A 13,046-nucleotide genomic window follows, 5' to 3' on the forward strand; every position below is an offset into this window, starting at 1 on the left:
AAAGAATTCTCAATTTCCAAGCTAGTAATTAGTGAAAGAGGATTTGAAACAAGAAAGACCCCTGAGTCCATAATCACTGGGTTACACTGTCTCTAAGATGAGAAAGGGAAGCACAAAGTGCCCAGGGAACCCAAACCTATCCTTTAGGAAAGGTCATTGCCTCCCATCAGCACACAAGGGGAGCTCATTAAATATTGTTGAATGAATGGAGGATTGGTTGTGATCAGTTGGTCACATACATTATCCAGGAGTTACCCAAACCTGGGGAGTGGGGTCAGAGAACAACTCTGGGGAGCTGAAGTTTCAGTTGCAATCTAAATAAGAAGAGTCTAGGCCGAGGCAACAGGCTGCCCCGATTCAAGGCAGGGGCAACAGGGTGTGTTCAGGAACTGACTGTTCAGTGTGATGAGAATGGAGAGAGCAGGAAGCAAAGCTAGGGAGATGGCTGAACATGTAGAGCCTCGTCCCCAAGAGCAACAGGAAGCCAGCGGGTTACTGCAGCAGCAGGTTTCCCCAGGAGATCTCTGCTGCGAGCCACAGGGCAGATGGCAGGGGAGCAAACACGAACTGCAGGAGGGATGGGCTGTTAACTTCAATTTTTGGAATCAACCTATAGACCAAGACATTAGTCTTATATCAGTGGTTCTCATCTAAGATGGTATGGTACATCTGAGGCCATTTGGAAATGCATGGAAATAATGGGGGTTGTTGGAATTATCACAGGTGTCCAAATCCCTTAAAGAGAGAGATGACCCCACACAAAGGCACAATTGTTCTCTTCAAAATGCCAATGGGCTCCACGTTGGGAAATACAGCTACAGGTCAAGCCAGGAGGCTTAACTGCAGAAATATAAAGTTTGCAAGCCATGACCACAACAACGTAATTGGGTATTAGAGAGAATTTGAGAGGTGGAGGGGGCAAGAGAGCTCAGTGGAGATGTAGGGGTGAAAATGGATTCATTTTACCTCTCGAGGTGTCCAAAGAAACTGTCTGAAGTTTATGAATCCAAAAATAGAGATTTCAGTGTATTAAAGGTCTGAAGAGAACCAAGAAGAAAGTTCAAACTTTTACCACTGTGAGGAGGCAAGGGGAAAGGAGAAGGAACAGTGTAGGGAAGCTAACTTCGTAGTCTTTCCTGTCAGGGAGTCAGCAAATACTGTTCAGGTTAATGAGCAAACAGGTGGAAATCTAACCGTTAGAATGACAGGGAACACACTCAGATGAAGAAAAGTGAGCAATGGAACTGGTATTTAAGATCAGGATTAGGAAGCGGTGAGGGAAATTGACTTTTCATTTCATGCCTTGTTTTAAATACCTTTTGCATGTTTATTTCCACCTGCACAGGCTACAGAAGTGAGTGAACTTCGGTTTCCTGTCACTTAGTCCATGCCCCTAGGGTGGACAAGGGCATCCTGAGGAACTGGTTCTCCGGTTTGCCAGGATGTACTAAGTGCTGCTACAATATTACCTATTTCATTGGCATAAAAATAACAAGCAGTGCCTCTGAGATCGTGGTAAAACTTGGACATTTCTGTTTTGCTAGAGATACTATACATTGGTTTAGCCCATTCTAGAAATCAGTAAGACAGCAATGCCTTTCTTGCCTGACGATGGTAAGGAAGCTTTTGAAGATTTTCAGAGATCAATCATGGTAAAGCTTTAATTGTCTGCTGGGAGATGTTCCAGTGAACAAAAGGAATGGGCAATCTTACTGTGGGATCAATGTAAACATTTCTCTAGCAGGAAGTGCTACGTGGATACAGCTATGATTCTGTTCAGATGGTTGTAAATGAGAGAAACTCGGGCCCCAAATATCTATGAAGAAGGTTCCACTGCTCTCAGACCCATAGCTTCCACGGGGAACCTGGATTTTGGGTAACTCCTGGATAATGTATGTGACCAACTGATCACAACCAATCCTCCATTCATTCACCAATATTTAATGAGCTCCCCTTGTGTGCTGATGGGAGGCAATGACCTTTCCTATATTTCTGCCGGCCCCTTTCTTGCATGGCAAGTACGCTCAAGAAGCATTTTACTGAATGACTGAAAGCCTGAAGAAAAATGGATTTTGCTGCATTGGTTTTGTGTCTGAGAAGCAGACAACAGAACTTACTGCATCTGTGAAGTTTCCTTAAGTTGATGAGTTGTTGAGCTTGGAAGTTACCATTGTCTTTGTACATCACCCCTCAGCCCCCGCCCCTCCCCCAACATCTTCTTGTATTTTCATGCTTTCAAAATCTGCTGCCCAGGGTTCCTTTCCATAACTGCTCTCTGGCCAGGACACAGTTGGCTCCATATTGTTTAGTGAACTTCCTCACGCTGTGTTCAACCAGTGCCTTAGGCTGTTGACCTCACACCCTCCGTGCAGAACCAGGCTCACTGATTTCATCTTTTTAAATATTAACATTCCTATTGCTGAGTGTACACACACATGAAAGAGCAGAAGCGGGGGAGAGAGGGAGAAACAGAATAAATTAGGGCTTCAAACTCAAGTTCAGTTGTTGAAATGTTTACTTACTCTTCATCTCTAGACCATTCTCAAGCAAGTTTAAGAGAGAAACAAGCAAACTCCCTAGGCAGCCAGGACTCAGAGACCCAGAAAACATAAAAGAACTGCAGAATGAACCTGTTGGTGGCAGGAGGTAAGGTGTGGGAGTAAGGCTGACAGCTTGAACAGTAAGAAAATAACATATCACCAGTTGACAGCAACTAAAGAGACAGTCACTAGCCCAGAACAGCAATTGAAAACAGACGGGGGATGTGCTGGGGTTCCTTTACCTTGGTAGGCATGGGCTTCTTAAAGGTGATTTCAGCTTGCATCCAAACACCCCTGGGGGACTCCAGCACGGACCAGATCTTCTCTTGAACCACGTGGTTCTCTTCAAAGATATACACTGCTAGGGTATCACTCATTTTTAAAAACCCGTAGATGGCATAATAAAAACGCAAACAATACTGCAAGTTTCCTGGTAGGGAGGGACCGTAGAGCCTTCCAATGTAGCCAGGCTGAGATGTAAACTTGGTGTTGGCCAGCAAGTAATACCCTGCAAACCAGACAAAGCATTCAGCATCTGAGCAACACAAAACAATCTCACTCAAATTATCAAGAGGGAACATTCGGTGAAAGTAGTAGAATTTGCCAACAAACACTATTTCCATATTTAAATCACAGAAAACACTTTCTAACATCTTTAAGGGATAGAAAAATCTATGGCTTTGATGGTAAATAAAAGTCTTGGTAAACTTCATAGGCCAGAATAGATTTCCTGCTGCACCTGCCCAGGTTCTAATCATCAGTTAGGATTTATGCTGTGCGTGAAACAAGAAGCATGAAATCATCGCGGGGAGTCCCAGCTGCCTTAGTCAACCAGCTGATTTAGGTTGTATGCCTAACATGAGGGCACAGCACGTGAAAGGCTCTTAGCAAATTTGTCTTCCTTTCTCTGTAGTGACCAGTAGGGGTGGAGGGATGACAGACTGGCCAGCAGTCTTTGTATGTCTGGGCAGAGCCTACTACTCTCCTGATCATGTGAGCTATCTTCAAAAAGCACATGGAAGATACGTATTATGAAAAAAGTATGGATTTCAACATTATTTTATACCAAAAGAAACTTACCTTTTAAATCCATTTTCCACCAGCTTTTTGAAGTACCTTTGTGTGACAGACCTTCCCTTAAAGAGAGTTTTTTTAAAGTTATTTGAGAAGCAGAAAGAGAGAATGAGAGAGAAAATGAAAAGAGTGAGTGACAGAGAGGGAGAGGGAGAGCCAGGGCAGGGCTGGGCCAAAGCTAGGAGCTGGGAATTCAGGTTTCCCACATGAATGGCTGGGGCCCAGCTACTTGAACCATCACTGTTGCCTCCCAAGATGTGCATTAACAGGAAGCTGGAGTTGGGTGTAGAAGCCAGGCAATCCACACTGGAACACGGTCTAACCCACACCTTAACTGCCATGCCAAATGTGTATCCTCCCCCCCACCTCCCACGCGCACCCTAGAGCGGTTCCTCAAACAGATGGCCTCTCCCAGAAGCTGTTAGTCTGGGTTCCTCCCTTATGTCCTCTAAATAATATAAAGAAAACCAAGAGCAGGACCCTTACAGAGTGTAGCTTTGTTTGATTATTTAACTCTCCTCTAAGAGGAAGAGAGATGAGCACTCCCTCACTCTTCACACACAAAGGGGCCAGGAGAGGACCCAGTGGGAGGGCAGCAGCCGGCAAGCCAGGAGGAGCCGCCTCACCGTGAACCAGTCCTGACTGTGCCTTGGTTTCGGACTGCTGAGCCTCCAGACTGCAGGGAGATACATTCCTGCTGTTTAAGCCAGCCCGTCTGGTATTAGTCACAGCCACCTGAGACTAATACAGTGGCATAGACCAGCCAGAGGAAGCTTTTTGAAACCTAGATTTATTTTACAATTTATTTTTATAATAAGAGAGAGAGAGAGACAAACAGAAACAGAGAGACAGAGAGACAGAGAATCTTCTATGTACTGGTTCACTCCTCAAATGCCTGCAACAGCCAGGGCTGGGCTGGGCTAACGCCAGGAGTCAGGAACCGCATCCAGGTCTCTCACATAAGTGGCAGGAACACAAGTGTTGGGCGATGGCCACCTCTGCCTCCCAGGAAGCTCATTAGCAGGAAGCTGGGCCCGAAGCTGAGTCAGGCCTCAAACTGAGGCACTATGATACACAGGATGTGTGCATCCAGAGCCACAATTCAAGCTACCAGGCCCTGCCCCTGAAACTTAGATTTAGCCCTTTTTAGCTGCTTTAAACCTTTAAATAGCTTCTCATTTCCATAATAATAAAATACCCACTTGCTTCCTGCCACACCCATGATCTGTTTCCCTCTGCAGCCTCATTTTCCTCCACTCTCCTACCCTCTCTCCCCACAGTGCAGCCATACTGACTTTGCTGCTCCTTGGGCTGACCTGGTCTGTCCAAGTTCAAGGCACCTTCACAGGTGCTATCTGCACAGGCCACCCTACTTCCCCAGCTAACTGAAAATGCCTTTGCAGCAGCTTTCCCCAAATCCCTAACCCAACTCAGGCTCTTCCTTCCATTCTCTCTCCAGTTTCACTCTTCATTTCTTTCACGGTACTGGAAGGGATCAGAACAAGCCCATCCATACCGTGCCACCTTGACACGCTCATTATTTTAAGGTGACAGCACTCAAGAGCAGATGCAGAAGGGCTCTTTGAACTCCCCCTTTCTACTTAATACCTGATCATAAATTTCCCATGAACAAGATGTCCTCCTGGTGCCAGGAAAGGGAGAACATCCTATGACCCAAGACTGGGCGCCAACACCAAGATGGATCTTTAGGATCAAACCCATCACAAGAGCCCTTATCTTTCATTATTCTCCCCCTACCATACTTCCTAGTCCCACTTCCACAATTTACCACCCTTCAAAGCTTACATCCACTTGTTTTCCACTTCCCCACACTTTCGTCATTCGTTGTTAAAAATGGTATATAAGCTCTCAGACCTGCTACCTCCTTGGATCTGGGCTTTTCCTATGAAGGCTCACAAGTACATGTAACACATTCACAAAATTTCTGTTTTCCTCCTGTTAGCGTATCTTATGTCACTCTGTTAGATCCAGCTACAGAACCCAAGAGGGTAAAGGAAAACATTTTCCTCCCAACAGCACTTACCACAGCTTGTAATTATAAGCTTATCCGTGTATACATTTGTCTAATGTCTCTTTTGCCCATTGAAATGATTGCTAACCACTGAGGTGGGATTCATATCTGCTTTGTTCACTACTGTGTCCCCCAGGAATTCATCTGGCCAAGGTTGGGAAAGATTTTGTACTGCCTATATTTGCACAATTTAGGCCACCTCTAAGAACATGGAGGTACAAAACTGTAGGGGCTCTGTGGGGAGCAACTCGGACTAGACTGTTACTGGAATTAAGACTTATTCTATGCACCTGCTCTCCCACAATATGGCGCTGGGAGAGAAGTAAACAGCTTCTGCACAGCTGCCTCCAGTTCAACCAATAAACTGTAGGACTTGCTCCTGATTGGAGAGCAGCGTACTCGGCGTGTGGGCAGCCGAGTTAGGATTGGCGGAGGAGGACTATAAAGGAGGAGAGAGACAGCATGCACCAGGAACATCTAAGGGGAACATCTGAGGGAACACCTGTGCAGCCCCCAAGAGAGCCAGCCGGTGGTGTGCCGCTCCCCTGCGGAAGTGGGGAATGTGGCCAGGGGGAACTGCCCTTCCACGGAGGTGGAAGGGATAGTAGCCAACCCGGGAAGAACCAGCAGCAAACCCGGGGAGGGCCGAGCAGACGAAAGAACAGCGCAGGGTCCTGTGTCGTTCCTCCATGAAGAGGGGGAGCGACAGGGCTCTTTTCAAGCCCTTCCCCAGGGCCCATGCAAGTGAGACACCTTGGAATTTCACCTTTCATCAGCTTCAAGGTAAATTCACCCTGGTGCCCAATAGATACAGCCTTGTTGGATAAATGAATGTGAGACTAAATCCCTTGAGAGCACGTTCTTTTTACCTGTCCCCACTGTAGTGAAATCCACAAAGGATGTCATTACATTAGTAGATAATCCTCATACAAAGAGCACTCAAACCCGGGTTTCTAAGAGCCTCTTGTAGATGGATCCATTAAGTGTCCATTCAACATTTTCCCATAGCTTTTTTCTGCCTCACGATGAATATTTTCATTGCGGAAAAATACATATAATATAAAATATACCATTTGAAAACCTGCAATTCAGTGGCATTTAGTGCATGCATAATGCTGTACAACTATCCCACTGCCTAGCTCTGCAACGTGGACATCATCTCAAATGATGGGATGTTTAATGGGTGCAGAATCCCAACACCCATGAGCCAGTCGCTTCCTCCTGCCCCTCCCCCAGCCTCTGTGACTCACTGATCTGCATTCTATCTCTATACTTATCTGTTCTGTGATTTCATAGAGATGGAGTGCAATGGCTTTTTTTTTTTTTTTTTTTTTTTTTTTTTTTGACAGGCAGAGTGGACAGTGAGAGAGAGAGACAGAGAGAAAGGTCTTCCTTTGCCGTTGGTTCACCCTCCATTGGCTGCTGCTGCCGGCACGCTGCGGCCAGTGCACTGCGCTGATCCGATGGCAGGAGCCAGGTGCTTCTCCTGGTCTCCCATGTGGATGCAGGGCCCAAGGACTTGGGCCATCCTCCACTGCACTCCCAGGCCACAGCAGAGAGCTGGACTGGAAGAGGAGCAACTGGGACAGAATCCAACATCCCGACCGGGACTAGAACCCGGGGTGCCGGCGCCACAGGCGGAGGATTAGCCTAGTGAGCTGTGGCGCCGGCTGTACAATGGCTTTTTAAAGAGGCTTCATCTCAAGTGAGAGCAGAATACTTTCCAAAGGTTTGGCTACTTAATTAATTGGCAAACACTTTTGCTAGCACAGCAACTTGAACTCCAGTTTTTAAAAACAGCCAAATGCAAGATTCCTCATGGTCTCTGCTTCCCCATAGCTGACTTGTTTTCTTCCTCTTTGAAGTCAACATCTTTGTAAGTATGGAGTCAGAATGGCCACGGACTCATGGAGATGACCCAGAGATGTCCCACGTGGGCAGTCCCTGACTTACCCAAGCCTGTGGTGTGGTCTCCAGCCCGGTACATGTTGGGCTTTACTTTCACTCGGGCCCAACCTGGACCTTCTTTATCTTGGTAAAAGTTGCAGAGATCTTCCTCAAAATCACAGCTCGCTTCCGCAGCACTGAAGGGAGTGTCTGAGCAAAGGAAAGCAAACGTTCTAGTCAAGCCCATGGATCGCAGAGGACTCCATTAACCCGTGGACAGACACGGCTACATTTGTACCAGGGGAGACTGAAGAAGCAAAACACAGCGAAATATTTTTACCCACATGGCATGCTGTCAGGTTAGCATCTAACCAACCTTTCAACATGACAGGAAAATTGTTCTTTTCCTCTCTAAAGGGACAGGAGCAAGGAAGCCTGTTCTCATTCTCTATAAAAATAAACTACAACCAGACTTCAAAAGAAATTTCCTTTCATGATGTAAAAACTGTGAGCATTTATTCACATGCTTCCTCATGATCAAAATTCAGGCATACAAAGTTTAAAAGAAAGACAGAAAGAGAAAAGGAAAGGATTGCAAGGGACTGTTAATTCTAAGACATATTTTGGAAATAGTGGTTTTCAGAAATAACTTTCATCTGTTGAACATTGTGTCAGAAGCACAGCCACTGTCTATTTATAATTGACATTAGTAGTAGGAGCTGATCTGCTTGAAAAAAAAAATCATCACTCTATAAATCACACAGTTCAAAAGTCACACCAATCCCAGGAGGGGTACTGCTATTGTTTCGGCTTGGCTGAGTTCTGGTATCATTTATTCTGGTCTATAAATAACATCGCAAACCAGATTTCCTGGAGGGAATAGAACAAAATATTTCTGCTCTTTTGAGAATAACTTTCAGTCCTATTAACGAGTGACTTGTCAACCTCACTGTTAAGATTGTCCTCTGAGTGCAGAGGGAATCTGACTGTAGCAGTTCAGGACACATTCAGCGTAGCCAAGTGTGACCTGGTTTGCGAGCTGATGGACACTGGTCTAGCATTCTAGGGCTGGAGAGAGTGGATGCTGTTTTAATAATGGAAACTCATCTCTAGAGAAGCATTTGAATTCTGGAAAAATTCTGATAAAAAAAGGGGGGGGAGGGAACTGGTTAGAAAAAAAGTTTCAATATAATCTCAATTTGTCAGTTTTCTTTCTTTTTAAAAAAGATTCACTTATTCCCTTGGAAGGCAGAGTTACAGAGAGAGAGGAAGAGACAGAGAGGGACAGATCTTCCATCCACTGGTTCACTTCTCAAATAGCCTCAATGGCCAGCCTGGCCAGGCGAAGCTAAGACACAGGAGCTTCTTCTGGATCCCCCATGTGGGTGGCAGTGGCCCAAGCATCTTCCGTTGCTTTCTCAGGTGCATTAGCAGGGACCTGTACCCAAAGTGAAGCAGCTGGGACTTGAACCCATGCTCAGATGGGATGCCAGCTACACAGGCAGTGGCTTAATCAGCTTTATCACAATGCTGACCCCTCAATTTGTCAATCTTCAAAGAAAGAAAACAATCAAATGGACTGAGGAACTGACCCGAATTAAAGGGCATGAAAGAGATAGGACGATCAAAGACTCCCAGAGATCCAAGATTCAATCTTGGCCAGCAAAACAAATACCTGTCAAGGACATTATCGGGGCAACTGGAGAAATTGGTGTATGGACTGCAGATTAGCTGATAATGTTGTATCAGTATTACATTTCCTGAACTTTGTAATTATCTTATAGCTAGGCTGAAGGATGTGCTGAATTTTAGAAGATACACACTGAAGTCTTTTGGGGCATGGAGTATGCAACCTACTCTAAAATGCTTGATTAAGCAAACATGGCACAATGTTAACAACTTGTAGATCTAGCTGAAGAGTACATGGGAGTTATTTGTAGTATTCTTACAAACATTGTCTGAGTTTCAAATGATACAAAAATAGAGTCCTCAAAATACTAAATTTAAAGAAGTGACTAACAACACATTATAAAAAAAGAAGAAGCAAATGTTCTGGAACCTGGGTTTGGGCAACACACCCTAGAAGCAAACTCTAATGGGCCAGAGAAAAGAACGTAAGGAGAATTCTCGGTGCTCTATCACCGGTGGATGAGCTCACACCCTGATCTGCATGAATTTCTGTCAGCACCAACATCCTCTAAGCCCTGAAGAGAGAGTCTGTGGTCAACAATGTCCTACAAACAAGGATTTTTCCATATTCTCCCACGGAGATTTGAAACCACAGGAAACCCTGTGATGATCTCCAGTCCCAAGCAACCCTCTTTACCTGCTAATGAAAAAACATGAAAATCTAAAACCTGTAGATGGTCATCTAGCTCAGGAAGTGGCATGGCACTCCCATGCCACGCACAAATAGAACAGAAGCCAGCAAAATCACCCTTCAGTTATGCACCTCAGAGTCACTGCCCTTGGGCAGCTCCAAGAGAATCTTAACCCAATTATTATGTGTGTGAGAGGCAGTATTAAAAAACTTTAGGGTTTGTAGTAGCTTTATTCATAACCGGCAAAACTTAGACTCAACTAAGATGTTCTTTGGTAGATAAATGGATACTTAAACAGTGGTATATCTAGACAATGGCATATTAGAGTTAAAAAGTGTTGTTAAGCCAAGAAAAACATGGAGGGAATTTAAATGCGTGTTACTATGTGAAGGAAGATATTCTGAATAGGCTGGTGCCTTGTACATTGTATGATTCCAGTTACATGGCATCCTGGAAAAGTCAAAACCATGGGGAGAGTAAAGAGGGGCTAGCAGGGAGGGAGGAATGACTAGGCAGACCACAGAGGTAGTGGAAACTATTCCACTGGATACAATAATAGTAGGTATATGTCTACATATGCTTGTCCAAACCCATGGAATAAATAAACACACAACCCCAAGAAAAAAGTCTTAGCATAAACCATGAATCTGGGTGACAGTGGCAGAGGACGGCTAAGTTATAAGGGAAAGCGGTACTTCCCACTTGATTTGGCTGTGAAGTAGATTTGTCTGTAACCTGATGAAAAGGAAACCTCAAAGCTGTAATTCAAAAGCTCTCTTCTTTCTAACCTTGATTGTTGCTTCTACTCTGAGAAGGCACCTGATTCCTAAAGATGGGGCCAGAGACCTGGGGTGGACCGAAAGCCTTTGCTTCGAGCTTGTTTCACAAGTCTGTGTCAAGTGGGGATCACAAATCGCGCTACCTGGGAGTGTCTGTGACATATCTGAAGCACAGGGTAGAATCAGAGGCAGTTGGAAGACCCTGAGCATCAGTTGATAATCAGGGAAAGAAAAAAAAAAGAGCCTCTTGAAGCAAGTTACCCAAGAGCATCATAATGCTTTAGTTAATTGCTTGCTTTCTGACCTTAAAACATTTTAGAAATGAGAGGCTTTGAAGATAATCTAATTAGCTGGAGTGTGTTACAGTTTGAGAAGAATGGTCAGGAGTCCTTCTCATCCTCTCCTCTGCTCCACGGAATTCATGGGGACAGAGTCAGCATCCGTCCTATGGATCTAAAATACTCATCAGCCTTCTGGTGTTCAAGAGGGATACTGGGTGCAGGGCATTCTACAGAGGGCTAAACTCACAGGCTACTTTGATTTTTCAGCATGAGCCAGCCCAAAGGTAGGCTAAGACAGCGCAAAGCTGGCTTGGGGAAAAGAGTGAGTCTGGTGCTAGAAAGAGGAACCACGATGAAACTAGGAGCTGGGCCACTGGCTGGGCTGCAGATGCCCTCAGAGGAATCTGGGAATAGGGACAACCAGGGACATCATCTGTAACCTAGGCAGCAACCGGAGCTGGGTTTCCAACTGGTCAAGAGTTCTGGCACTGTGTTGTGGTGCATGGCTGATTTGGGGACTCAGGTACAGGTCCTCTGAGTGTCAGGATCCTACCAATCCCTGGCCAGAGAGGAGGTTTGGGGACTGCATATGGCAGAGCTGTGGAGCGCTCTGTGTAGGGTGGGGCAATACAGCAGGATTCTTAGAAGTGGGTGGGACTGTCTGTTAAGCATTCAAGTATTTAAAGACCAATAGTTATGCATTATGGTTATGCATCTGGTTTAGACTCTGGGCCAAGCATAAGGGTGGATGGAAAAAGCATGGGTAGGGAAGTTCTGTTACTGAAATGGGGCTGGAAGCATCCTTGGGGGATGCTTGGAGAGCCATACGACACCAGTGTTTCACCTTGTGACTGTGCAATGGCTCTGGTCCAGGAAGACTAGATTAATTCTAAGCCCCACCAAATGGTGGGAGCAAGATGCTTCCTCTGCTGCAATCATTCCTGTCTCAGCCTAGCAGGGAGATGAGGGAAGAGAATGCTAGGTCCAGCTGGGAAAAGCAGAGACAACAAGTCTGGAGCTAACCAAGATAAAGCAAAAATGTTGGCACCTGTTATGAAACAGAAGGGCATGAACTATTTGAAATGTAAGACGAAGTATGAAAACTAGAGGGCTCAGCTTCCAAATTTGCAGAATCCTGCCTACAGCTGCTCAGAGAAGCCTAAAGCAGGCTCCAGCTGACACGTTCATCACTGCAGTGCCCTTTGCTGGTGCTTTTTAGTTTCAGTCTGACCCACTATTCTCCAGGGAATGGAGAGCTGTAATCTGAAAATGAAGGCATGATATTGTCTCATGACAAAGCATTTTCTGTGTGTCATACACTATGCTATAGCCATCCCAGACATTAACTCATACTCTTTCCAACAGATCTGTGAAATGGGTTCTTCCATCCTTGCCCTCCAACTGTAGAAACAGAGTCTCAAAGACATTAAAACAACATGGTCAGGTTCATGTAGCTTGCACATGGCAGAATAGGGACGTGAATCCAAATTCCTGGTTCTTGAGCACAAAACCGATGATGCAATTAAACTGTGTTAAAGCCACACTGATATGCTGGGAAGTTCTGAAGACCAATATAGAGCCACGGTTAACCTAATTGTGTCAAATTGCATACTTGTGGAGGTTCCTGCAAGGACACGGTATCCATGAGGGCTGCATTTTACAGCCTGGTCAGCCTTCTTAAATGCTCCTTGTTTTCCTGGAATCTCTTTCCTTCGCACCCGTCAGATCACAATGCAGGAGAAAAGAGCCCATGCATGTTGAGTATGTTTTTTAAAGAGAGCGGCTCACTAGGCTAATCCTCCACCTAGTGGCGCCGGCACACCAGGTTCTAGTCCTGGTCGGGGCGCCGGATTCTGTCCCGGTTGCCCCTCTTCCAGGCCAGCTCTCTGCTGTGGCCAGGGAGTGCAGTGGAGGATGGCCCAAGTCCTTGGGCCCTGCACCCCATGGGAGACCAGGAGAAGTACCTGGCTCCTGCCATCGGATCAGCGCGGTGCACTGCCCACAGCGTGCCGGCGGCGGCAGCCATTGGAAGGTGAACCAACGGCAAAGGAAGACCTTTCTCTCTGTCTCTCTCTCTCACTGTCCACTCTGCCTGTCAAAAAATAAAAAATAAAAAATAAAATAAAAAAAAT

The 13,046-nt window shown here is 45.6% G+C and overlaps 1 protein-coding gene across 2 annotated transcripts in view; it reads right to left on the minus strand.

Annotated features, from left to right (window-relative positions):
• Positions 1–13,046, minus strand: part of MAMDC2 (MAM domain containing 2) — a 177,610-nt gene that overhangs the window by 59,768 nt on the left and 104,796 nt on the right. For both annotated transcript variants that reach the window (XR_011379575.1, XM_002708194.5), the window contains exons 8-9: positions 7,600–7,743; positions 2,783–3,048 (exon numbers count right to left, since the gene is read on the minus strand). Coding sequence is in view for 1 of the 2 variants with exons in the window: in XM_002708194.5 (XP_002708240.3) it covers positions 2,783–3,048; positions 7,600–7,743 (410 nt within the window). In the remaining variant the exon portion in view is untranslated. The remainder of the gene's footprint in view (positions 1–2,782; positions 3,049–7,599; positions 7,744–13,046) is intronic.

This window comes from Oryctolagus cuniculus, chromosome 1 (assembly GCF_964237555.1).
Source record: "Oryctolagus cuniculus chromosome 1, mOryCun1.1, whole genome shotgun sequence".
Classification (NCBI taxonomy): Eukaryota; Metazoa; Chordata; class Mammalia; order Lagomorpha; family Leporidae; genus Oryctolagus; species Oryctolagus cuniculus.